The sequence below is a fragment of the Rutilus rutilus genome (genome assembly GCF_951802725.1).
Source record: "Rutilus rutilus genome assembly, chromosome: 12".
NCBI lineage: Eukaryota > Metazoa > Chordata > Actinopteri > Cypriniformes > Leuciscidae > Rutilus > Rutilus rutilus.
Genome location: NC_140217.1, coordinates 18,961,533 through 18,989,005, shown reverse-complemented (window position 1 = coordinate 18,989,005; position 27,473 = coordinate 18,961,533). Strand labels below are relative to the sequence as shown.

The 27,473-nt window shown below is 44.5% G+C and overlaps 1 protein-coding gene across 1 annotated transcript; it reads left to right on the top strand.

Annotated features, from left to right (window-relative positions):
• The first annotated feature begins 22,455 nt into the window (after positions 1–22,455).
• Positions 22,456–27,005, top strand: LOC311301682 (uncharacterized protein). Its single transcript, XM_084426957.1, has 8 exons — positions 22,456–22,503; positions 22,642–22,819; positions 22,923–22,999; positions 23,139–23,319; positions 23,547–23,795; positions 23,946–24,117; positions 24,211–24,359; positions 26,892–27,005. The coding sequence occupies exons 2-8, from the start codon at positions 22,654–22,656 to the stop codon at positions 26,996–26,998; spliced, it is 1,101 nt and encodes a 366-aa protein (XP_084283083.1). The 5' UTR covers positions 22,456–22,503; positions 22,642–22,653; the 3' UTR covers positions 26,999–27,005.
• Positions 27,006–27,473: the final 468 nt, after the last annotated feature.

Sequence of the window (27,473 nt, the reverse complement as noted above, 5' to 3'; positions counted from 1 at the left end):
ACGGCGCGGGCGTCGGCGAAACTGTAGCGAATAGCCTCTTTCTATAATGTCTAGCACCCATTTTGTAACCCCGGGCAGCCTCGCCCATGCATCTGCACGGGTGGCTAGGGGTTGAATGCGAAGCGCACGCTGGTCGCTTGGCGACCGGGGGGCTTCGGTGTGCTGCAACATAAGCGTCGCGTTTATGACATTTGAGGCAGAGGACGCGCTGATGACAGCGGGCAGATTGCCCGCGCTCGACTCCTCTGCGGTGGCAAACCGAGAGGGGGAGGGCTGGGCAAATCCCGTAGGATTTGTCATGTCTATGTGTGGATGTGGGCGCGGAATAGCGGGCACATTTATCACACCGAAAGCATTGTCCGCCTGGGCAGAGCGAATGCACACTGGTTTCGTTTTTACAGAAACCTGGAGACATGCAGAACGTAGTGATTGTGGGCACTGGGCAGTGGGCACATCTGCTACGTTTAATGCGCAATCGAGCTGGGTCGATTTTATGTGCGCGAGCCCTGTGTGATGGGCTGTGCTTGTGTGTAGGAATGAGCACTGGGCAGTGGGCATTTTGTCTACACTCATAACACCATCGGCCGTGGCCGGGACACCAGAAAATACGCTCTTTGTGGGATTTATCTGGGTAGCCGTGAAAACGGCTTTTGTGTGCAGGCAAGCGGGCAGTGGAACCGGCTTGTTGGCTGCTAAATACACTTGAATAGTCACATTTCTTGGAACTGGACGAGCGATGAGTTTTGGTGGAAGCCCGGCCGCAGCGGGACTTGAACACTGTCGTTTTCCTAGACGTGCTAGGACGACTTCGGGACCTCGGGCTTTACCGCAAGCCTGGGCCGCGGCCCACGCGGAGCGGGGCGGCGGCCAGATGAGCGAGAGCGCGGTCTCACGCTTCGGGCCTGTCGACGCTGCGAAGTGGCGGCGGTGGGCGGAGGCTGAGGCTGAGAGCTCTGGGCAGACGGTCTTGCACGGCCTGCTGCAGAACTGGAGCGCTTCGGTAGGAAGTGCTTCATAGCCTGTGACGCTTTCTGTACCTCTGCAAACCTCTCCGCTAAATCCTTAACGGAAGTTCCGAAAAGGCCAGCGGGAGACAGCGGAGCGTCGAGGAACGCGGCGCGCTCAGACTCAGTCATTTCGGAAAGCGTCAACCACAGGTGTCTCTCAGCTACGGTGAGAGAGGCCATGCTCCGTCCTATGGCCTGTGCAGCAGACTTAGTAGCGCGGAGAGCGAGGTCCGTAGCACTTCTTAAGTCTGGCACGCAAATTGCATCTGGTCCTCTCTCGTCCAGCTTTCGGAGGAGATCGGCCTGGAAAATTTGCAACGTGGCCATAGTGTGCAGCGCTGACGCAGCCTGCCCAGCGGCGGAGAAAGCGCGACCGAGCAGGCTTGACGTAGTGCGGCAAGCTTTAGAAGGTAGCGCCAGCTTAGCGCGCCGTCCAGCAGAGGGCGGGCATAAGTGGTTGGCTATCGCTTCTTTGACCGGCGGCAGCGAATGGTAGCCTCTGTTTTTAGCATCGTCAAAAGCGGAGAATGCTAGCGAAACAGAAGAGCGCATTCTAGCAGAATGGGGGGCGTTCCAAGACTTAGCGACTTCTTCATGAAGCTCAGGAAGAAAAGGCGCTGGTCTGGAAGCAGGCGAAGCGCGCTCCCCAGGGAGAAAATATCCGTCCAACCGGTTGTGAGCAGGCTGCTCAGGCGTAGTCCACTCGAGGCCGAGGCTCGCCGCGACCTGTGCGAGTACACGCATCAGCTCTGACTCGATGCTGGCTCTCTTGCCTGACGATGCGCGAGCAGATGGAGCGAGATCAGCAGAGCTCGCCCAATCCTCACTGCCCGATGCCAGGAGAGAGCAGGAATCATCTTCCCCCGACGCGGCTCTTTCATCAGCGTCAACAACGGAAGCGGCAGCAGACGGCGGCCGCTGTCCGTCAGGAAGAGACGCTGACGAGACCGGTGAAGCTGGCGGGCGAACCGGCGAGCTTGGGCGGGTGGGGGAAGGTTCCGGGACCCGCTGAGCACGGCGCTTTTTACGGCGCGGCACTACAGCGGGCGGGGGTGCAGTCTCGGCGAAGAGTGCCAGGCGAGTCCTCAGAGTCGCCATGGGCAACAGCTCGCAATGAGGGCAGCCGCCGTCAGCGAGCGCGAGAGCTGCATGATCCTCACCCAGGCAGGAAGCGCAGATAACATGGCGGTCCCCGTCACTGAGTGTGGCTCTGCACGAGCCGCAGGATGGCATCTTGAAAAAGACGCAGCTCTTTTAGACAGTGTCTGTCGCGGCAGCAGAGAGAAAAAGGATATGAGCGCCGGATAGCGCGGCGGGAAGGCGGTTGAAGGCGGCGCGGCCAGCGACTTCAGAGGCGTCTCGTCCCGCTGCAGAGGCTTCTTCAGACGGCGTGGCTTCTTAGTCTAGATGGGATGTACCCAAAAAGTGAAAGTGAGGAGCATTTATGGGTACAAGTCGGGAACCGGCCTACTTTACATATTTCAAGGGTGCTGAATCCCAAAAAACTGGTTCCCAAGCAAAATTTTGAGTTTTTGACCTTCTAATTTGCATATCAAAATGGCCGCCAAATTGCCTATCTTGCTCAGTCGTTGGACCATTTTCCCCTAGTTTTTTTGTAAGTAGGCAATCAAGATGAGGAAATTAAGTTTCTAGATCGATAGTCAAGGGTCAGAGCAAAGATATAATGGAGGCTCACTGCCTTTTTTATGTATATATTTATGCAAAATACCAACTTTTAAGGTGAAATTAAGCATTATTTGTGTCATTTTTTAAGGCCGACATACATATTCAATCAATATCACTCTTAAATGTTCGCAGTGTATATATGATATGTGATGTATTCCATATTACATAATAACTAAGAAAAACACCATTGCAAGTTGTCTGAGATTTCATTTTTTATGCAAATGAAGGCGAGACACTACAGGTGAATAGGGTAACATTTTTAACTAGCAGATATCACCATGAAACTTTCACAGTTGATTACCTACATTAAGATGAGAAAAAAAATGTATTTCAAGTTTTCTGTAATTTAATGTTTAAATATGCAAATTAGGCAATATCTAATCAAATGTGCACTAATTTGCATATATTTAAAACAACGAAATCTGAGTATTGGATAAAGCCAGGTTAAAAATGATTTTTTCATTGTGTTCACATATTAGATGGGAAAAAAATTACAGAGGGATTTATGGATATCTACTTTTGTTATCCTGTAAATCAGAAAATACTGTCAATAGCCTTAAAAAAATGATTTTCGCCATGTTTTTTGGAATAAAATGTTATATAAATCAGGCTAGGATTAATATATTTACAAATCCCTCTGTAAATGTCTTCATAATATAACTAGGTACAAGACTGAAAAGTTTGGTGTATAGGTGCTACTGAAGTGGAGCGTCATCCATGTGGTTTCCTTAGTCTGCTTCCGAAGCTTTCACCGGCCCCAAGCAGGAGGACGGCACCGCCCGTCTCCGCCCCTTAGCCGGCCAAAACGCCAGGCTAAGCAGCACTCCTGAGATGGGCAGCTTGGAGTTAGGGCTCAGTTCTTCTCAGGAGCTGGTAGCAGGACCACTCCTTCCCCCGGTGGAGGGCCGGGGGAGAATCTTTTTTCTAAGAACTGATGCCCCTTCCTCCGAGCCCCAAGAGGCCATGGATGGCAGTGTGCGACGCTCTGCCTCGCCACTCTTGTCCCCCTCTGTCGCCAGACCTCTGTCAGAGCAGGCCCCCCGTGGAACACTGGTCCTTCCCTGGCCTCCTCTGTCAGGATGCGGCAATGACCGTGCCCCCACACCGGGTCGCTACGCCGCCCACGTCCGGACCGTTCATTCCGCTGCACTTCGCTGCCCTACCGAGGGTACGTCTGTGGTTCCCATGACCCCGCTGGTTCAGTTCTTGGGAGCCTGGCTAGAGCTTCCCAACCTGTCCCGCTGGGTTGAGAGAACCACCAGGCTCGGCTATGCGATTCAGTTCGCACCATCTCCTCCCCGCCTCCGGGGAGTCCGTTACACTATGGTGGGTGGCAATGCCCCTGTCATGCGTACGGAGGTCGCTACCTTACTGGCGAAAGGTGCAGTCGAGATTGTCCCTCCAGCCGAAATGAAGTCCGGGTTCTACAGCCCTTACTTCATTGTACCGAAGAAAACCGGTGGGTTACGGCCAATCCTGGACCTGCACGTCTTGAACCAATCCCTTCACAGGCTTCCGTTCAAGATGCTCACGTGCTCTCATGGCTTCAGCCTCTCCCTGGAGAATGGAGACTCCATCCAAAGACAGTTCAGCTGATTTGGGATCAGTTCGGGGATGCACAGGTAGACCTGTTTGCCTCCCACAACTCGTTCCATTGCGACCTGTTTTACTCCCTGACCGAGGGCACGCTCGGCACGGACACACTGGTGCACAGCTGGCCACGGGGCCTTTGCAAGTATGCATTTCCCCCAGTGAGCCTTCTTGCACAGACCCTGTGCAAGCTCAGGGAGGACAGGAAGAAGGTCATTTTGGTTGCCCCTCATTGACACAACCGGACCTGGTTCTCCAAACTAGTCCTCCTCGCGACAGCACCTCCCTGGCCAATCCCTCTGAGGAACGACCTGCTTTCTCAGGGACGGTGCACCCTATGGTACCCTCATCCCGATCTTTGGAACCTCCACGTGTGGCTCCTGGACGGGATGAGGCAGGTTTGAGTACCCAACCACCAGCGGTAGTGGCTACCATCACTTCCGCTAGAGCATCGTCCACGAGACATGCCTACGCGTTGAAGTGGAACCTCTTCGTCACCTGGTGCTCTTCTCGCAGAGAAGACCCCAGAAAATGCCCGATCAGTGTCGTGCTTTCCTTCCTGCAAGAAGGGTTGGACCGAAGGCAGTCTCCCTCCACCCTGAAAGTGTACGTTGCCGCTCCTCGGCGAAGAAACATATCTGCATGGTGCCAGCATACTTCCTTATATACCCATGAGGTAAGGCGGAGTTACGCAATGCAAATTCCGCAGACCCATGGCATTTCTTTGCCATTGGCTCGTTTTATTTCTCGAAGATGAGAGGCTTTCTAAGCGAAACCCCATTCGTCGTCATGATGTAACGTCTCCGTTCCCTACTCAGGGAACGAGGGTTACATATGTAACCGAGACGTTTTACGCTCCCCTCTCAGAAGCCTTGGACATTTGGGACAATGTGTCAAAAAATATTTTCTCTAACCTCAAACCCTTTCTCCCACATTGTATGTAGTAGCAGCAACCATGTGTGGCCCACTGTCTTCTATCAAATAGCAGTTTTCATTGGTTCCATGAGAGTGGGGCCAGCCCATAAAAATATCTTCCATTTTAACGTCTAGTCGGTCCACAGTCTAATTCTGCTCTTTTTGGTTTTCAGCTATTGTTTTTGTCTGACTTTTATTATGAAGTTTTGTCTGTGGGTCATAATTTGTCATTTACTTTGCAGTTTCGTCTGAGATGCATCTGAAATCAGTCACAAGTTCACTTGTTCATTATAGTGAATGGCACATGTACTTTATGGAGAAAAGAGAAATGAAATTGAGTGAGCGGCTTAAAATGACGGAATTTGTGTGTGCCAGAGAGTAGAAATAACTATTTTACACCTTAAAAAATAATGACGATAATAACTTTATATGGTATAATGAAAATAAATAACTTGTTCACTTGTTCTCATATTCATGTCATATTTAATAGATAGTTCATTCATTTTAATAGAATAATAATACAAAAACTACAAAAAAGAATTAACACAATGATATAATTTTATTATTTTGCCATAAAAAGCAATAAATAGAGCACATAATACATGAAAGCTGTATTCCTTTCAGGGTTATCTGGTTTTGTTTATTTTTAGTTTTCTCCACATGGACTCTGTTTGTGTTTTCACCTTGGTTAGCTTGTCTTCATGGTTGTTAATTTGATTCATTACTCAGTTCAGGTGTGTGTTGTGTTCAGGTGTTCATGTCTCATTATCCTCTAACTACTTAAGTTCAGATCAGTTTGTGTTTCGTGTTGGGTCTCGTCTATGTGTAGTTGTGTTTGGATGTACCTCTTTGGATTACTCTGTTGGAGCATTAAAGCCTAACTTTCGTCGTCGATTCTTTACATTTACATTTACATTTTACATTTATTCATTTAGCTGACGCTTTTATCCAAAGCGACTTACAATTGCTATATATGTCAGAGGTCGCACGCCTCTGGAGCAACTAGGGGTTAAGTGTTTTGCTCAGGGACACATTGGTGTCTCACAGTGGATTCGAACCCGGGTCTCTCACACCAAAGGCATGTGTCTTATCCATTGCGCCTCTGACCCTTGACTATGGATCTAGAAACTTAATTTCCTCATCTTGATTGCCTACTTACAAAAAAACTAGGGGAAAATGGTCCAACGACTGAGCAAGATAGGCAATTTGGTGGCCATTTTGATATGCAAATTAGAAGGTAAAAAACTAAAAATTTCGCTTGGGAACCAGTTTTTTTGGACTCAGCACCCTTGAAATATGTAAGGTAGGCCCAGGGCTTTATTTGGTGCCCAGGGTCGGTCGACGGCCGAAGCCCCCTGGTTGACCCTGCGTGGGGCAAATGGACTTGACATACCATACGTTGGATATTTGGTGATGGATCTGGAGATACACGGGGTTGTGGTACCCCAGAAGGGAGTAGTGGTGGTGCGAGATGGCTGTCTGGGGTCTCATCGGGCCCTACTGGGCATGAACGTGATCTCTGAGTGTTGGGAGGAACTGTTCCGGGGCAGACCAGTGCGAGCTGCCTCGTCATCGGATGGCCAGGAGTGGGATCGGGTGAGAGCCGACTGTCGCCGGGTTTGCCTGGCCGAGCAGCAGGGCGAACGGGAGAGTACTGGGAGAGTGGCCTGCCGTTATGCCTTGTCCGTTCCCGCTCGAAGTGAAGCCGTGGTCTGGGCCAGGGTGCCCTCTCGGCTTTATAGCCCCCAGGAGTGGGTTTTGGTGGAGCCCTACCCGGATGGCCCCAAGGTGGAAGTTGCTCGGGGGCTGGCGTCCGCAAGGAGAGGCCGAGTCTCAGTTAGAGTCCGAAACACAAATTCTTTCCCGATCCATCTATACCGCCACCAACGCCTGGCCCGAGTTACCTCGGTGAAGCCCCATCAAATTCGAGAACAGGGAGAAGTGGAATTCTGTCGAGTAAGTCCAACAGTGGTAGAGGTGGCCCTGGCACAAACGGGTCGACACGTGGAAGAGGTTGGAGGAAGACTGCCGACACACCTGGAAGGAGAGTCGTTACGTGGAGAGGGATTGAAAGAGGACCAAGTCCAACAACTTCAATGTTTCTTGACGAAATGGCAACATTTGTTCTCTACCCACGACGAGGACTACGGCCGTACGGATGCAGTTAAGCACCAGATCCCGACCGGAGAGGCCACACCCAGCAGGGAGCGTTATCGACCCGTGCCTCCGACCCTGTATTCAGAGGTTCGCACCCTCCTGAGGGGGATGTTGGATAAGGGAATTATCCGGGAGAGCAGCAGTCCTTGGGCCGCGCCGATAGTACTGGTACGGAAGAAAAATGGTTCTTGGAGGTTCTGTGTGGACTACCGGCGGCTCAACCAGGTGACCAAAAGGGATGCTTTCCCATTGCCCCGAGTAGAGGATTCTCTCACCAGCCTTACCCAAGCAGCTTGGTATTCGACACTCGATCTGGCCAGCGGATACTGGCAAGTCCAGGTGGATGAGCGGGACAGGGAGAAGACTGCGTTCACTACCCCCTTTGGGTTATATGAGTGGGACCGGATGCCCTTTGGCCTCTGCAACGCCCCAGCCACCTTCCAACGGCTCATGCAGCGTTGCCTGGGTGGCCAACTAATGGAAACCACGCTTGTCTACCTCGACGACGTGATCGTCTATTCTCCGGATTTCGGGTCCCATCTCCAACACCTGGAACAGGTCTTTCTCTCCCTGGAGAAGTATGGGCTGAAACTCCAGCCGGGGAAATGTCAGCTTTTCCGAAAGGAGGTAAAATTCTTGGGCCACATTGTGAGTGCTGGAGGGATTTCTGTCGATCCGGAGAAGGTGGCGGCTGTGCAGGGGTGGGCCACCCCTAAGACGGTACGGCAGGTTAGATCCTTCCTGGGCTTCGTCGGATATTATAGGCGGTTCATTAAAGACTTCTCCAGAATCGCCAAGCCGATCAACCAGCTGCTGGGAGGTACGGGACGAGTTCGGGGTCGAGGGTCGCCGTCGATCCAGTGGGATCCGGCGTGTGAGGAGGCCTTTCAGAGGCTCAAACAGGAGTTATTACAGGCCCCGATTTTGGCTTATGCCGACTTCACACAACCTTTCATCCTGTACACAGATGCCAGTAACCTGGGGTTAGGAGCTGTTCTGGCTCAGAAGCAACAAGGAAAGGAGAGGGTAATCGCTTATGCGAGCCGAAGCCTGCACCCCACCGAGAGAAACGACGCCAATTACAGTTCCTTTAAACTCGAGCTGCTGGCAATGAAGTGGGCGGTGAGTGAAAAATTTAAAGATTACCTGTGGGGAGCCAGGGTGCAAGTGGTTACGGACAATAATCCACTCGTACATCTGCAGACCGCCAAGCTGGGGGCGGTAGAACAGAGATGGGTGGCACAACTGGCGAACTTCGATTACCAGCTCCAGTACCGGCCAGGGAGGGAACATACCAACGCCGACGTCCTATCTAGGCTGCCAGAGGAAGGATCATCGGGCCCGGTATTGGCTCATGAAGCAGGACATGACGAAGGACTAATGGTGGGGATTGTGGAGGCACCAGGCCAGCCCTTGGAAGAACCCCCGGGTTGTTGGGGATGGGACCCGCAGCGCTGGAGGGTATGGCAGGGCGAGGACGAGGATCTGCTGGTGGTCCGGACTTGGCTGAGGCGGAAGGCATGGCCCGATGGTGCGGAATGCCGAGCTCAGACCCGGACAGTGCGAGGACTGTTGGGCCAGAGAGAGAGACTCTACTTGAAGGAAGGGGTGATCTGCAGGGCCCTTCAAGATCCCAAGAGGGGTGACAGGGTCTGTCAGGTGGTGGTCCCAGAGGGCCGCTGGCCAGCGTTGTTGGAAGCCTATCACACCAGGATGGGGCATCAAGGGCAAGAGAGGACGACAGCCTTATTACGGCGACACTTCTATTGGCCCGGAATGGAGGGCACAACGAGGGCCTATCTACAGAAGTGTCCACGCTGTATATTGTTTAAGACCAAGAAAGAGGTACGGGCTCCCCTGGTTCCAATTCAGGCCAAGGCACCCTTGCACATTGTCGCTATGGACTATCTGACCCTGGGTCGGCCGGTGGACCGGATCCAGTATATCCTTGTGGTGACGGACCTGTTCACGAAGTACGCTTGGGCCGTTCCGACCCTAGATCAGACCGCTATTACCACCGCCAACGCCTTGTGGAAGTACGTGATCCAGCCGTTCGGGTGTCCCGAAGTATTCCATTCTGATCAGGGGCCTAACTTTGAGTCCAGGGTGATCCACGAGCTGTGCCAGCTGTATGGAGGGAAGAAGACCCATACGACCCCTTATCACCCCCAAGGGAACGGGGGTTGTGAGAGATTTAACCAGACGCTGCTGAGCCTGCTGGGGACCCTGGAGGAGGACCAGCAGGGCCATTGGGCCGACAGACTTCCGGCATTAGTTCAGGCATACAACAATAGCGTACACAGTACTACGGGCTACGCCCCAACTTATCTGATGTTTGGAAGGCATGCGAGGCTTCCAACTGATTTGCTTTTGGGGACCATGGCGGCGGAAGAAGGGAGCAGTCTGACCGATTGGGTGACCAGGCACCACCAGCGCCTTCAGTCGGCTTATGAGCAGGTCTCGGATCAGATCGGTCGGGCTGCAGCGAAGAACAAAAGGCTATACGACCGGACGGCTCGGGAAGCACCGCTACTACCAGGGGAGAGAGTATTGGTAAGGGACAACCGTCGCCAGGGAAAGGGCAAATTAAGCGACCGGTGGGAGTCACAGCCCTATGTAGTCCAGCGGCAACCACACCCAGACCAGCCGGTTTATGCCATCCGTCCCGAAGGGAGAGCCGGTCCAGAGCGGGTGTTGCATCGCAACCTGATTCGCCCCTGTCCAAACTATCCGACTACTGCTGCCGAAAAGCCCCCCGGTGAAACAGCATGGATGCCCCAGTTGGTAGGATGGGCGGTGGTCCCGAGGGGACTAGGCATAGAGCCACGGCCCGAAGAGCCTATTTCTCCACCCAGGCGGCCCCAGCGGGAGAACCGAGGTCGGCCCCCAGCTAGATATGGAGAATGGGTGTCTGGCTCCCGTTCTCGGGACTAGAACGGTTTGGCGGGGGAGTATGTCACGGTGTGACAAATGAGGGCGGAACTAAAGTTCGCCGCAATTGTGTCCCCTCCGGTACAATAATAGGGAAACACTACCCCCCGTGTAAGTGTATATCTGTTGCCCTGCCAACCGGGATGAGGAAATTGACACCAGGTGTGAGCAATTAATTTGGAGCCATGACAAAGCCATGTGGGCATTGAGAAGGATATAAAAAGCCAGTGAAGAGAGACTGTGGGGTGGTTCTCTCCCGTGAGAAGTCGTTCTATTTGAGTGTTGCAGAGAGGAATTGCGGGGTGCAAAGGGAAGTGCTGCTGGAGGGGACTTGAGGAGTGTGGAAGAGTTGTGAAAACACACCGTTTGCCTGGAAGGGAGAGAGATAAGTAATCGACCATCGTATCTCGTACCTGCATGTTTCAACACTGAATTTGAGGTGGATTGGAGTGCTTTGATTGTGCTACCTAAACGTCACTGAGTGAATTATACTGATTCATGTTCGATCTCTTGCCCTCTTCCCCCGTGTTGGAACGGTGATGTGAATCCGTCTATGTTTGTGGAGGAAAACCCTGAAACATCTTTTCCCCAACATTGGAGCTCGTTGCTTGTGGCACGGAGACCCCTGGGTGAGTGCTGGCCTTATCTGCACTTATTGAAGTGGATTGCAGTGCTTAAATTGACGTTTCCCCCCTCACGTTGCATGTTTGGAGTGAAATTGCCGTGTGTGTGTGGAAGATTTATTTTCTCTTGCCGTGCACTCCCCACGTGCCATGCTGGTTTACTGTCAGTAATTGGAGCTTAATAATTCGATCGGTCCCATCTGTTGAGGACTAGAAGGAATAGCATCTGTGAGTCAAACTAACCTCTCTGTTTTGAAGTAGTGATTCTGACTGTCTTAGAAGAAGCTCTGTCCAGCCTGTTGACTTAAGTTCGCTACTTGCCTGTCAACCCACCTGTATGGTGAGAAGGTTTGCCCCCTTGCAACACACGTGAGACTGCACACTCTATCTGCAATCGTGATTTTGTCTGTCTTAGCAGGAGCTCCGCTCAGCCTGTTGACTTTGAGTCTGCTGCAGCCCTAAGCCCACCTGTACGGTGTGAAGTTATCTGTCCCCTGCAACACACGTGAGAACTGTATACTGCTGTTGAAGTTGATTCTGTCTGTCCTAGAGAAGCTCACCTCAGCCTGCGACTGGAGTCTGCTACAACCCCAAGTCCATTCTGCATGGTGCGAAGTCATCTGTCCCCTGCAACACACGTGAGAATTGTATACTGCTGTTGAAGTTGATTCTGTCTGTTCTAGAGAAGCTCCACTCAGCCCGCGACTTGAACCTGCTACAACCCCAAGTCCATCTGCATGGTGTGAAGTTATCTGTCCCCTGCAACACACGTGAGAACTGTATACTGCTGTTGAAGTTGATTCTGTCTGTCCTAGAGAAGTTCACCTCAGCCTGCGACTTGAGTCTGCTACAACCCCAAGTCCATCTGCATGGTGTGAAGTTATCTGTCCCCTGCAACACACGTGAGAACTGTATACTGCTGTTGAAGTTGATTCTGTCTGTCCTAGAGAAGTTCACCTCAGCCTGCGACTTGAGTCTGCTACAACCCCAAGTCCATTCTGCATGGTGTGAAGTCATCTGTCCCCTGCAACACACGTGAGAATTGTATACCGCTGTTGAAGTTGATTCTGTCTGTTCTAGAGAAGCTCCACTCAGCCTGCGACTTGAATCTGCTATAGCCCCCGGTCCATCTGCATGGTGTGAAGTTATCTGTCCCCTGCAACACACGTAAGAACTGTATACTGTGGTGAAGTTGATTTTGTCTGTCTTAGAGCAGCCCTGCTCAGCTGCGACTTTGAGTCTGTTACAATCCCAAGTCCATCTGCATGGTGCGAAGTTAGCGGTCCCCCGCAACACACGTGAGAGTGGTATATTGCTGTTGAAGTTGATTCTGTCTGTCCAGGAGAAGCTCCGCTCGGCCTGCACTTTGAGTCTGCTATAGCCCCCGGCCCATCTGCATGGTGTGGAGTCACCTGTCCCCGGCAACACACGTGAGGCCTATATACTGCTGTTGAAGCTGACTCTGTCTGTTCTAACTGTCTGCCCTAGAGAAGCTCCGTTCAGCCTGTTGACTCGAGTCTGCTGTAGCCCTAGAGTTCCAACTGTCTACTCACCTGTGGAAACTCACCTGTCTGTCGTCGGTCCCTGTGAACCCTGCATCAGTGTGGGAAGAGGAACAGCCCGACCGTCTACTCACCTGTGGAAACTCACCTGTCTGTCGTCGGTCCCTGTGAACCCTGCATCAGTGTGGGAAGAGGAACAGCCCGACCGTCTACTCACCTGTGGAAACTCACCTGCCTGTCGTCGGTCCCTGTGAACCCTGCATCAGTGTGGGAAGAGGAACAGCCCGACCGTCTGCTCACCTGTGGAAACTCACCTGTCTGTCGTAGGTCCCTGCGGACCCCGCATCAGTGCGGGAAGAGGAACAGCCCCGACCGCATACACACCCGTGGAAATCCATCGATCCATCTCAGGCCATTGCGAACCTTGTATCGGCGTGGGAGTGGGCCCCGGAGACTGCTGCATTGCCTCGATTCCGGGGAAGAAGAGGAAAGGAAGATTTTAGCTTAGGTTATTCAAATTACTTTTAACTTTAATAAAAAGAACTGTGATTCCCTTGAATTCTGTTTCCGTCTCGTCTCTGACACGCTCCTCAGGGTGGTCCTGGTTCAGGGGTGGGCGCAGTCCGGCTTGGCCCATCCCGACCTGTGACAGTAATGTTGGATACCCTGTTATTTTAACTTTATTTATTGTGCGAATGTGTATGTGAGCATTGTTTTTTAGAGGATGCACAAGCAAATTTCGTTGTATGGTACTACTGCACAATGACAATAAAAATCTACTACTACTACTACTACTACTATTGCTTTGACATGACTACTGAAACTAATGTCTGACTCTAGTGACACACCAAAGATTCTGACTTGATTTTTAGTTGTTTGACCCCTAGAGTGAAGGTATGCGTTCACCTTGAGACCTTCATCTTTGTTTCCAAATGCATCTTTGTTTGGAAACAAACCCAGTTTTCCAGCCTGTCAAGAAGTATGTTGTGATCAACAGTGTCAAATGCTGCACTGAGGTCGAGTAGTACCAGCACTGATAATTTGCCTGTATCAGTATTTAAGCGAATATCGTTTATTATCTTTATGAGCGCTGTCTCTGTGCTGTGGTGCGGTCGGAAACCAGATGGAAAATTGTCAAAGTATCCATTCGAGAACAAGAATTTGTTCAAACAACTTTTTCAGTGATCTTGCCTATGAAAGGAAGATTTGAGATCGGTTTCTAGTTGCTTAATATGGTCTTATCCAGATTGCTCTATTTCAGGAGGGGTTTGACAACTGCAGTTTTGAGTTTGGAACTTCAGTTTGAAAAACTCCCAGAGAGAAGTGAGGCATTTACCACTTCTAGAAGATCTGCTTCTAAACTGTTTAACACACTTTTGAAAAAAGATGTGGGAAGTGTGTCAAGAGCGCAGGTTGATGTTTTAAGGTGCTGTACGGTTTCTTCCAAGATTTTGCCATCAATTTCTTTGAAATCAGACAAAGTTACTACTTTCTCAGGTGGTCTGATCTGTCTGACCCCAGGATAACTCAAGGATGTGCTGATCACCTTTCTGATATTATTGATTTTCTCAGAGAAGAAAGAAGCAAACTCACTGCACTTGCTGTCTGAGAGCATTTCACTGGGAATCTGGCTTGGGGGGTTTGTCAGTCTCTCTACAGTAGCAAAAAGAGTGCGTGTGTTGTTTAAATTGCTGTTTATAATATTTGAGAAGAAAGTCTGTCTAGCTTTGCCTAGTTCCATATTGAAAGCATGGATGCTGTCTTTATAGATGTTATAATGTACTACAAGTTTTGTCTTCCGCCACATGCGCCGTGCTTTTCTGCATTGTCTTCTCCTATTTTGCACTGCTGTTGAGTTTCTCCAAGGTGCTTTTTGTCTGCCACTCTTCTTCCTGACTTTCACAGGAGCAATATCATCAATTACACTTTTAATTTTGAGTTAAAAGAATCAAGGAGAAAATCAACAGAGTCAGCAGATATGTTTGGTGTTAAGGATATAGCCTTCATAAATAGTACACTAGTGTTCTCATTTAAGCATCTCTTCTTGACAGACACAGATCTAGCTTCAATGGCAGGAGAGATCAATATATCAAAGAAAATACAGAAATGATCGGACAATGCTACATCCTTAATAACAATCAATGAAATGTTTAGACCCTTACTGATAAGTACATCTAGAGTGTGTCCACGATTGTGTGTGGGTCCATGTACATGCTGAGTCAGATCAAAAGTTTTTAAAACAGTTTTGATTTATTTTGCCATATTGGTTTCTGCATGATGGCCTTCACCCCAGCAGAATCGGAGCGGCTATTCTGTCGGACAACATCTCCAAGACGCTACACACCATATGACTAGTAAGTCAAAGTCCAAATCACACTCTTTGCTGTCCAAACTTAATTGATATAAGTACCAATGTAGAACATTATATTGAAACTGTGTCTATTCCTCGTTTAGTGAGGTCAAACATTAAATCTACTGTAGAATCTAGGAAAAATCTAATTGTGATTAAACCAGAAAATCTCAATATTAGTGTACAAAAACGATTTATAAAGCTAGGTCTTCTAAACATTAGATCACTCACACCTAAGGTGGTTATTGTAAATGAAATGGTCACAGATAATAGTTTCGATGTACTTTGCCTTACTGAAACCTGGCTTAAACCAAATGATTATTTCGGTCTTAATGAGTCTACTCCTCCTGGATACTGTTATAAGCATGAGCCCCGTCTGATTGGTCGTGGCGGTGGTGTTGCAACAATCTACAGAGATATTCTTAATGTTACCCAGAAAACAGGTCACAGGTTTAATTCGTTTGAAGTACTTGTGCTAAATGTTACTCTCTTAGATGTAAGAAAGAAATCCCTATTATCTCTAGCCTTGGCTACTGTATATAGACCGCCAGGGCCTTACGCTGATTTCCTGAAAGAGTTTGCAGACTTTCTCTCAGATCTATTGGTCAATGTCGATAAAGCATTAATTGTTGGAGATTTTAACATACACGTAGATAACACAAATGATGCGTTAGGGGCTGCGTTTACAGATTTATTAAACTCCTTTGGGGTCAAGCAAAACGTCACTGGTCCCACTCATCGTCTTAATCATACGCTAGATTTAATTATATCACATGGAACCAATCCAACCGATATAGATATTATACCGCAAAGTGATGAAGTCACTGACCATTACATGGTCACTTGCATACTACGTACTGCTGAAATTTGTCATGTTGCGCCACGTTATCGACCAGGCAGAACAATCCTTCCAACAACTATAGATAGATTCTCAAATAGATTCTCAAATAGCTTACCTGATCTATCTCAGTTGCTCAGTGAACCCAAACAAACAGATGAACTAGAGGAAATGACTAGCACTATGAGCACCATTTTCTCTAGTACATTAGACATTGTTGCACCAATTAGATTAAAAAAGGTTAGCGAGAAAACGAAAGCACCATGGTACAACAGTGCTACGCATGTTATCAAGAGAGAAACTCGTAATTTAGAGCGTAAATGGAAACAAACTAATTTAGAGGTCTTTAGAATCGCGTGGAAAGACAGTATGTCACGTTATAAAAAGGCCCTAAAAGCAGCCAAGGCTGAGCATCTCCGCAAACTAATAGAAAATAACCAAAATAATCCAAGGTTTTTATTTAACACCGTGGCTAGACTAACAAATAAACAGACGTTACCTGAGCAAAATATTCCGTTACAGTTTAGTAGTAATGATTTTATGAATTTCTTCACTGAGAAAATAGAAAGCATCAGAAACACAATTGTAAATGTACAATCTTTAATGGTGTCTTATGATTCAGCCTCAATTATCCCTCAAGAACAACTACACCGCTTTACTACTATAGGACAGGAAGAGCTAAATAAACTTATCACTTCATCTAAAACAACAACATGTTTATTAGATCCAATACCCACTAAACTACTGAAAGAAGTGTTACCTGTAGTGGCAGAGCCTCTTCTCAATATTATTAACTCGTCTTTATCTTTAGGTCATGTTCCAAGAATATTCAAGTTGGCAGTTATAAAACCTCTTATTAAGAAACCACAATTAGATCATAATAATCTAGCAAATTACAGACCGATTTCAAATCTTCCATTTATGTCTAAAATACTAGAAAAAGTTGTGTCCGCTCAACCGGGCTCTTTCTTGCAAGAAAATGATATCTATGAAAAATTTCAGTCAGGATTCAGGCCGCACCATAGCACAGAAACTGCGCTCGTTAAAATTACAAATGATTTACTTCTAGCTTCTGACCAAGGCTGTATCTCAATACTAGTTTTACTCGATCTTAGTGCTGCGTTCGACACTGTAGATCACAAAATACTCTTAGATAGACTACAAAACTACACTGGTGTTCAGGGACAGGCATTAAACTGGTTCAGATCGTACTTATCAGACCGTTACCATTTTGTCTGTTTAAATGGGGAAAAATCGAAGATAACTTCAGTAAACTATGGAGTGCCGCAAGGATCTGTGTTAGGCCCTCTGCTATTCTCAATATACATGCTGCCACTTGGTAATATTATAAGAAAACATGGAATTAATTTCCACTGTTATGCGGATGACACTCAATTATATATTTCATCACGACCAGATGAAAACAATAAATTATCTAAATTGACAGAGTGTGTTAAAGATATAAAATACTGGATGACGTGTAATTTTCTGCTATTAAATTCAGATAAAACAGAGGTATTACTTATTAGTCCAAAAAACTGCCCACAAAACCTCTTACAACAGTGATTCTCAACCGGTGGGTCGCGGCCCTCTGGTGGGCCTCGGAGCGTCATCTGGTGGGCCGTGTAGGCAGTGGTAGACTACCCCCAAATTTATTTTTATTTATTTTTTAATTTACAAATCTTGTTATTTTCTAATGATCTAATTGTTCTTATGAATTTATATGATCAAAAACACTCAAGTCAAGTCAAAATGCATTATCTAAAAGCAAAATTAGGTTTAAATATCACAACACCAATCACGTCAGATTGAACGTTTGTTCGATCAGACGCAGTAACATTACGTTACTGTAATATCGTTAATCGTTTTCTGAAAAGAAAAGCAGATGTGGGAGACAGACCTGTGCAGGGAAAAGCTTCGAAGTGTGTGGTGAGAAAATATGACGCTGAATACATTAAATTTGGTTTTATAAGGGCAGGTACTGAGGGAGTCGCACACGGACGAGAAGCGCAGTCTACAACTCGAGGTATCGAACACGCGCACTTTCTCAGTTTATGGCCAGCAATATTGTTATGTTTAAGGACATTACGAAATTAAGATAATGTCTGTACTATGTTATGACTGCAATTCAGTTTTCAATTACAATTAAATACAATCGTTGCTGAGTCTGCAGTCTGAACAGTTTACCTCAGGACGTACATTAACTGAATTAATTGAGAATCTCACCTGAAAATCCGGTCATTTTCATCCACGCAGCTGATTTCTGTAAATTTGAATATAAAACTAAATGTATCTTGCAGCACAGGGTGAAGTCAGTATATATGCTACATTAATTACGTTTTGATACAAATATAATGTAGTAAATTTAATATAAAACTTTGTAAATGGCACTCTGTGGCGCGACAGGATTTTGAACAGAATCTTGAGCCATAGCTGGCGCTGCGGACAGACGCCGCCGGTGTGTGTACACTCATAGAAAATAATGTGTTTGAATTATAAAGACGTGCCGCTGCGCTTCTCGTCCGGTGTGCGACCCCCTTAAGCCGAAGGCGCATGTGGAGAAATGTTGTTGAATGTGGAGAAATGTTGTCATATGAGGCGCTAAAACCATCAAAGCTGCAGAGACATTTGAACAAAACTGGGCTGTTTAATATTGTTTTAAACAGTCAAGTTCATATCACTAACTGTATTTGATAAATTACACTTACTGTATAGGATATGTAAATTGGGGTGAATGAACTTTGTTGAACATTTCGTATCTATACCACGAATGTTATTCCTCGTGCCATTTATAAGGCAACATTTTTTTGCGTGCATATGATACGCAGTTTTCGCGTGCAAATGATACGCACAGTATGGCGTGTAATACGCACGCACTTCCCACCGCTAATCCTAATTATATGCACGCAAAAAAAACACATTTTTGGCGTATAAATGGCACGAGAAATAACATTTGTGTTATAGTGATCGTGTTGCAGCGACTTGTGTGTCTGACCTGTTGTTACAGGTATGTTAGCCTGTTATTGTTACAGGAATGGTTATTGAGTAAACCTGCAAAGTCTTTTTGATACAAGGACAGTTTTCATCTATATAGCTGACTCTGCTACAGTGGCATAACAGATTAACAGCCGAGTATATCATTGTACTTTTAGAATTTTCTGTTATTCTGTGTTCATACTATCATATGTGGAAAGGTGTTTTTATCATATGTGGAAAGGTGGTCCTCGGAATGTTTTTAAACACTCATTGGTGGGCCATGAGTTGCAAAAGGTTGAGAACCCCTGTCTTACAATACAACTTTAATTTAGAAGGGTGTCCTGTTACTTTATCCACTACAGTAAAAGACCTGGGTGTTATTTTAGACCGCAACTTGTCTTTTGAAAATCATATTTCATATGTTACAAGAACAGCCTTTTTCCACCTTAGAAACATTGCTAAGCTACGTAATATGCTATCTGTTTCTGATGCAGAAAAGTTAGTTCATGCATTCATGACCTCGAGACTAGATTACTGTAATGCCTTATTAGCTGGTTGTCCTGCATCCTCAATAAACAAGCTACAGTTAGTGCAAAATGCAGCCGCTAGAGTTCTAGATCAAGAAAATATAATCATATAACACCAATTCTATCGTCTTTACACTGGTTACCTATAAAGTTCCGTATCATTTACAAAGTATTACTACTGACCTATAAATATAAACTGTAACGTACACACGGCATGGTAAATGCATGTATTACTAGCACAGGTGTAAGCGTATATGGATTGTTATGCTAAACTGCGAACCAATACATTTTATGAGACGCTGTGTAAGTTGCCTTATTAACTCACACAGCGTCTCATAAAATGTATTCAGAGCAAACAACCCTGACGTTAAACCTTAAAAAAGTACGTTTTCTTATTGTTCGGTATCTTGCAAGTTGCAACCATATTCTCTCGTCCTCTGCTCGTCCGTTTGAAAACTGCGCGCGATGCCGGCGAACGTAATCACACGCTCTCACGCCACACATCCATTTTCTCATGCACAATAAAATCGCGAAGCAAAGAGGACACGGAGACCGACAGACTAGACAGAGCAGTTACTTTATACAAAAAAAATCTCAGCTCTCAGATTCTGTCAATTTTATTACGAAATTCAAACAATAAATACCGCTTTGGCGCTTGTAAATGTGAGGTGACAGATCTCTAGCTAATAGTAAAAAAACACAAACACTGTTGAAAGATACAGTACAACTTACCGAAATGTATATAATATCGATCAATCAGTGTTTTTTATCAGCGTGAAGAGGTCAATAACACAGCTGGAGAACAATTATGTCATATTTACCTCAGGAAAGCCATTTAATAAACACAATATAGGCTATAGCACATAGTTGGCAAGAAAAAAGAGCTATAGAGAGTATTTTGCTAAATATGTGTACTATATTACATATTTATTATATTTTTACTTATATCATTAAATAAAGTTGTTATTATAATAAAAAAATGCATTATATTTAATTTGAGTCATTTTTAACCTTAAATAATACTGCCAGCTGATAGGGCTCTCTGTATTTTTACAGCATTAGATGAGTTGTTTTTTTCTTGAGAAAAATTAACGCCTATCTTGAGTACCTAATATTTATCCAAATGAGTCAATATTAAATCAAATCACAATAATTTAATTTAATTTAAATTAAAAAAAGAGTAGCTTACCAGAAATTGTACCATGTAAACATTGTAACATGTCACTAAACCTAATAAAATTCAGTTTAGTTACTAAAATATTAGTGGCAATCACAATACACTTATTGTGATGCAAATTTTATTTTTTTTCAATTGATGGAGAAGGTCAGACTATTTCCTTCAGAAAGACCGTTGGTTAGCTAGCTCATTTAAAATGTCCTAAAATGTTTTGTTTAAAATAGATTTGATATTTATATTGTAGTTGAAAACAGTTGAAAAAAGTTCATAGAATTAAAATTGATCTAAACTTTTTTGACCCTGCCTCTTAAAAGAATCGGAATCGAGAATCGTTAGGAATCGGAATCGAAATCGAAACAAGGAATCGGAATCGGAATCGGAATCGTTCAAATTCAAACGATACCCAACCCTACCTATAAAGCCCTAAATGGTTTAGCTCCCCTGTATTTAACGGAACTTCTATCGCCCTACAATCCATCGCGCTCTTTAAAGGGGTCATATAATGGTACATGCACTTTTACAAGTTGATTGCACTGAAATGTCTGTTGGCAGTGCCTGTACACAACCATCCTATCATGATTAAAATCCATCCAGTGGTTTTGTTTTAATCTCCTTATATGTTTGACCATCTATGAAATCAAGCCGTTCGATATTGTGACGTCATAAGATCGTAAGCCCCTCCCGCGATTGTGATTGACAGCCGTGTTTCAACACAAGACCCGCCCTGAGCGAGCTGTGACTGCTGTCGTCATAGTAGTCCGCCGTTGTTGATATGCTGGAGGAGAATGGCGTCTAAGCGATTGTGGTGTTCAGTTCTTAGCTGCAATAACGAGCACAGCAGTCGTTTTACTGTTCCGAAATCCAGTGGCTGAGTTTTATTTTGGAAGGGAATATTCCCACCGGTCGATCTAAATGCTATTATGTTTGCGCTAATCATTTCTCACCAGACTGCTTTTTAAACGAGTGTCAGTTTAAAGCTGGGTTTGCTAAGAGGCTGCTACTGAAAAACGATTCTGTACCAACTATTCGTGTGCCTGCTGCAATTCCAGAAGAAGTAAGTATAACGTTTTATTAACCTGTATATTAATATTTGCAAATCGCTTGCACTTTATGATGAATGTGGCTAATGTTTACACTCATTACTGCATCGTAGGGTACATTACGGCATGTTTCTATGTAACGACGTTCTCAAAACAACTCATAATCCTATACTGTATAATAATGAAAAACGCGTTATGGTTAATGTGTTATAGAAACTGTGTACACAGGTGTTATAGTTAACGTGGTAACACTAAGTTACACTTGGTTTACTTGTACTAAGTATAACGTTTTATTAAACTGTATATTAATCTTTGCAAATCGCTTGCACTTCATGAAGGATTTTTGCTTTTGTATAGGCAAGCACATCTGAAGAATTGGAGGTGACTCAAGATGTGGCCAGCCAAAAGAAACTGTGCACAGTTGGCACCCAGCTCTCCATGAAAACTTTACGTCCGCACTACAAAAGCACAGGTTTGCTTATATAGTGTTAAGTCATATATTCATTTTTTGTGTTATTGTATTAATATTTATTGCTTTATATTAATTAACGGTATGAAAATGACAACTATTTTGTAACAGGCACACAGACAACAATGTTTTACCCAGATATGGGTGTTAGCCAGTCAATACCACTCCTAACATCGACACCAATAAAGAGGCCAAATAAGAGATCTCGCTTGGAGGTACTGGAGAGAGAGGAGGACCCTTCTGGAGCCAGTTCAACATTGAAAGTGGAAGATCCTATGGATTCCACATATGATCCAGCTGACTCTGTCACAACCTTGACTGAGCCAACAGATGTGACGTAAGTGACAAGTTTTTTGTTAAATGTTGCAATTATTTCAATTATATTATTACATTTTTAGTAATTTTTGTAATTTTAAAAATTCGTTATTATTCTATTAGATTTGAGTCTTCAAAGCCGGTTCACAAGACAGCTACTTACATAGTCTATGAAAATTGCCTGATGCAGCTCTTTGAGCAGTGCCCTGTGTGCCATCGGGTTACAAATGTACAGAGGAAAGTTTTTGGAACATTCCTCTCTGTGGAACAACGCTGCCCACAATGTGACTACTTCAGAAAATGGAATAGTCAACCAATTATACAAAGCACTCCTGCAGGGAACCTCCAGCTTTCTGTTGCAGTGTATGCCAATGGTGCCTCTTTCTTTAAAGTTAAAAAGGTAGGATGGTGAGGATTTTACTGTGTAGCCAATAATTTATATTTGCAAGTAATATCACAAAGATAAACATGTAACAAAATTAAATTTTCATACTGATGAAGTTATGCTAAATGAAGGAATCTTCTTTTCTGACCTTAGGTATTCCAGGCAATGAATCTGAAAATGATTCACTACACCACCTTTCAAGTGCATGCTCGGAGGTACATACAGCCTGCAATTGTACATAGCTGGAGGACAGCACAGGATGGGATGTTGCAGCAGCTCAAACAGCAACAGAACATTGTTCTGGGTGGAGACATGAGGGCAGATTCACCAGGTACTAAAGGCTGCACAACTGTGTCAGTTTACATATTACTGTGAAAGTAATAATAATAAATACTGAATGTAATACAAAGTGAACATTAATTTTTTATGTAAAGGTCATTCAGCTAAGTTTGGAAGCTACTCGGTGATGGACCTAGGGACCAGCACTATTATTGATCTGCAACTAGTTCAGGTGAGTTTAACATGCTTATGCAATGTAATAAAGTAATTGTACAGACAAAATGCACAATGATCTTTTTACTGTGTAGCTATTCGCTAACATCACAGGCATTGTCAACAATTGTCATGTATGCTCATTATTTTGTAATCAGAGTAATGAAGTTGGTGGGAGCAACAACATGGAGAAAGAGGGTCTGAGGAGGAGCCTTGATCTTTTGAGGGCACACAGTGTGACATTTGACAGCATTGTTACAGACCGGCACCCTCAAATACAAAAATACCTGCGGGAGGCCAACATCACACAGTATTATGATGGATGGCACATTGAAAAAGGTATTAGCTTATTTCTGGGTATGTGTTGTTTATGTGCATAATGACTGTCATAGTCTTACAGACTGGTTATATTTTAAACAGATCATTAGAATTGTTTTACAAAATATTGATACAAAAGCCTACCTTTGACCAGAAATTCTATTTTATTATATTGTGTACACTAAACACACTGTATCTTTATGCATGGCTGAATTAAAGTTTGTTTGTTTGTTTGTTTATATTATTAGGAGTATCAAAGAAACTGCTGAAGATGGCTCAGAACAAAGACTGTGAAAAAGTGCAGAAGTGGTATCGCAGTATAAAAAACCACATATATTGGACAGCAGCTTCTTCTTCAACAGGACCAGAGCGAGTGGCAAAGTGGACATCAATTCTTAATCATATCCAAGACAAACACACACATGATGATCCCGTTTTCCCACAGTGTTTACATCCGCAGCGCAATACAACGGACAAGAGCAAGTGGTTGAGAGCAGGTGTGTTTACACTATTAGCTGGTGTCAATGTAACTCATGTGTCTATTTGCATATTATATAGATATACATAATTTTGTAAGTTATGTACATTCATTTTATTTTTTAATTATTTTTAAATATACATTTTAACAAGTTTTATTTTCACACCAGAAACAACTGCCTTCACTCGATTAGAGAAAATCCTCAAAAACAAGAGGATTCTGAAGGATGTTGAAAAACTGAGCCCTCACCATCAGACCTCATCCCTGGAGGCGTTCCACAGCGTAATTCTGCGATTTGCGCCAAAGAATGTTGTCTTTTCTTTCCTGGGAATGCTATGCAGGTAACTCAAAATGATTGTGAAAGGACTGTATACAAATTTTCAATCATGCAAGTGTCCCCTAACTAATGGTTAACCATTATTTATTCTCTATAGACTCTACCTGGCAGCCCTGCATTTTAATGAGAATGCTGAGCGTCCCCAAGCCACGACAGCAGCTGGAGAGCCACTTTTTAAAGTGGTTTTCCCAAAATACAAGAAAGGACAATGCTCTGCAAAGCCAGTGAAAGTAGAACCAACCTTCCGTGAGTGTACAAACTTTTATTTAAATTCAAAATAGTCATTGTTTGTACAGACGTAATATCAGAAGATGAACATATTTTTTTTTATAATTATTTACTTTATATAGACAGTAGCCTATTATATACAAAACCTTGTATTCACTATACTAAGTGAGAAACAAAACTTCTGAGTAAACTGAAAATATCAACAATATATATATATACACAACCCTGATTCTCGAGCCCAGAATGCCCCAACACCAGCTGACGAAACTTCGGTATGCCAAAAACCTGTAACGGCTCAGAAAGTAAAACAATTTTTTCAAATAATTTTTTATAATTTCATTCAATTATTGATGTTTGTTTTTGGTCCATTATTTTTGCTGTTACTTACTTTATCACATACCTCAGTGGAATTCAGTAAAACTATCAGTATTTCTGTCAATAAATGTTAGTCCAATCATTTTTGTGTCTTATTGATTATTTGTTACTTCATGGTGAATGGTATGTTATGCGATTATTAAATTACACTTCAGTTGATACCCATAGTGAACTTTATGAATCAAAACAAAACCTACCCTGACATTCCCCTTAAACCTAAAGGCCCATAGTCTGCTCGGTAGATGTTTAATGCATTCTGAAGCGAAAACAGATTTAAACAAACGGGTTCCAGGCCTGGATGATCAACCATACATTGAGGAGGATTTTCCAGCTGCTGTAATCTTCGTAAAACCTAAGAATTATGAATATGTTAACTGAGCTAACATTTTTATAAGATTGTTGCATAATAGCAATACAATTTATGAAAAGTACTGTACCTGTGGTATCTCCCTGCAGCATATATTTTCAGCCTCTGTAGGCATTTGCCTACATAATCCACAAAGGCACCTGAAACAGGAATATCAATGTAATTACAATACTGTATATGTACTTGAATGTTTTCTTAAAAAATAAAACGTACTTTACAACAAATTATTAGGGATCTTTCAACTACAGCTAGAAACAGTCAACACAGACATAACGTTCCACAATACATTTACGCATAACATTTACAAAAAAAAGTTTTTCAGCATCAATCTGTCAACGAACTAACTTATAACGTTACATAAGTAAAGTTAAACACATAGCGTTTGTATCTCACTATTCTACCGTGCCAGTACATACAAAAATAGATCAAAATGACATTACGTTAACCAACCATTCAGAAACGTCCCGTCCGAGCAGGGGGGAAGGAAGTCGACCGGAAGTTGAAGTCGGCCGCGTTCCGCCATCTTGTAGCAGAACTTCACCTGCAGTTAGCATCCCATTGACTCCCATTCATTTTGGCGTCACTTTGACAGCGAATAACTTTACATCTGAGGCGTTTAAAGACTCCATTTGTCCATTATTTATTTCTAAAGAAACACGACAATGTATAAAATGCTCCATTACCTTGTAGCTTATGTTAAGGCCCCGTAGAAGCAGTTTTTGTAAAAGTAGGCTAACGATTGCGTCATAACCACGCGACTCTCTGTCGCACAGTAGAGAAATTACCGTATGGACAGGAGGACAAGCTCGTGGGCAATCGGGGGGACGTGGAGGCAAAATGACAATATAATTAATCAGAATACCTAGCAAAAGTTGCTCCTGCTCCAAGCTTATGGACAGCTCCTACTCACACTCTCCGTCTCTGCAAGGTTCGGAAGGGAATGATTCAGATTTCTCTTGGCACAGCTACTAGAAGACAGACGGGTTGCTCACGTGGTCCGTGTAAAGCTTTGCTCGGTTTGAGTCTGCGCGTCAGGAAAGGAAGTGCTAAGAAATCGCTAAAAATGGGCTTCACTTGTCTCAATTGAGTTCCAATGGGGTCGCTGTGTCCATTTCTTTTACTGTCTATGCGTCCGAGCCGTAATGGTCGAACTTCTTCGGGGCCGTCATCTTGTTCAGAGTCCGACTCAGGTTCAAATTGGTATGGTTGCAAAGACGATACACCAGAAACTCCCGTTGCCATTCTTGTTCCTAAATATAACCTGAACTGTTGTCAAGGCAACGGTCCACGTGTGTTGTTTCAGAACGCCCCACAGAACAGAGGGGCGGGGTGAGCAAAGCTCATTATCATTTAAAGACACATGCACTGAAACGGCGTGCTGAAAACAGAGCTGTTTTTGACCAGGTAAAATTAGTGTTTTCTTACAATACTAATGAGAATTTTTAATTAAAGTATATTACAAACTTTTAATTTAGACCATAAAGAAACATATTAGCTTGTACAAAAATGGCATTATATGACCCCTTTAAGATCACTAAATTCGAGGCTTCTGGTCATTCCTAGGATATCTAAGTCCACTAAAGGAGGGAGGGCGTTTTCACATTTAGCTCCTAAACTCTGGAATGGCCTTCCTGATATTGTTCGAGTCTCAGACTCGCTGTCCCAGTTTAAAACTAGATTAAAGACGCATCTCTTTAGCCAAGCATTCACATAATACTTACCTTTTATACTACAGTTGAATCAGATTGAATGCATTAATATTATGAACAGCAGCTACGCTAATTATTTCCCATCTGCTTTTCTGTTAGCGTCCCGAGGTAAATACAGATCGTCAGCTCCAGTTTGTATCCAGCCTCCCATGGAAACAAACTACAGATGCCCCAACACCCGTGCAGAGACGACTCGAAGCCCGTGAAGAGACAACTCGACGCCTGTGAAGAGACGACTCGACGATGGCAATATGTTTATGCCCTAAATCAATACATGATTAACTAACTGTATTTCTCTATGTACATTTCTGAAATGCACTTTCTGTAAAGCTGCTTTGAAACAATATGTATTGTGAAAAGCGCTATACAAATAAATTTGAATTGAATTGAATTGAATTATCTATGTGAATGTTAAAATCTCCAGCAATGGCAAAACAGTCAAACTCTGAGGTAATTGTTGATAACAGTTCTGTAAAGTCCTCAGCAAAGGCTGGAGAGTATTTTGGAGGCCTGTAAATGATTATAAGTAAAATGCGTGGAGCACCTTTTAACACAATACCCAGATATTCGAAAGATAATTCCCAAATGATAATTGCTTACATTGATAGATATCTTTAAAAAGAGCAGCTAGACCCCCACCTCTCTTAACAGCTCTGCAGACACTCATAAAAGTAAAGTTAT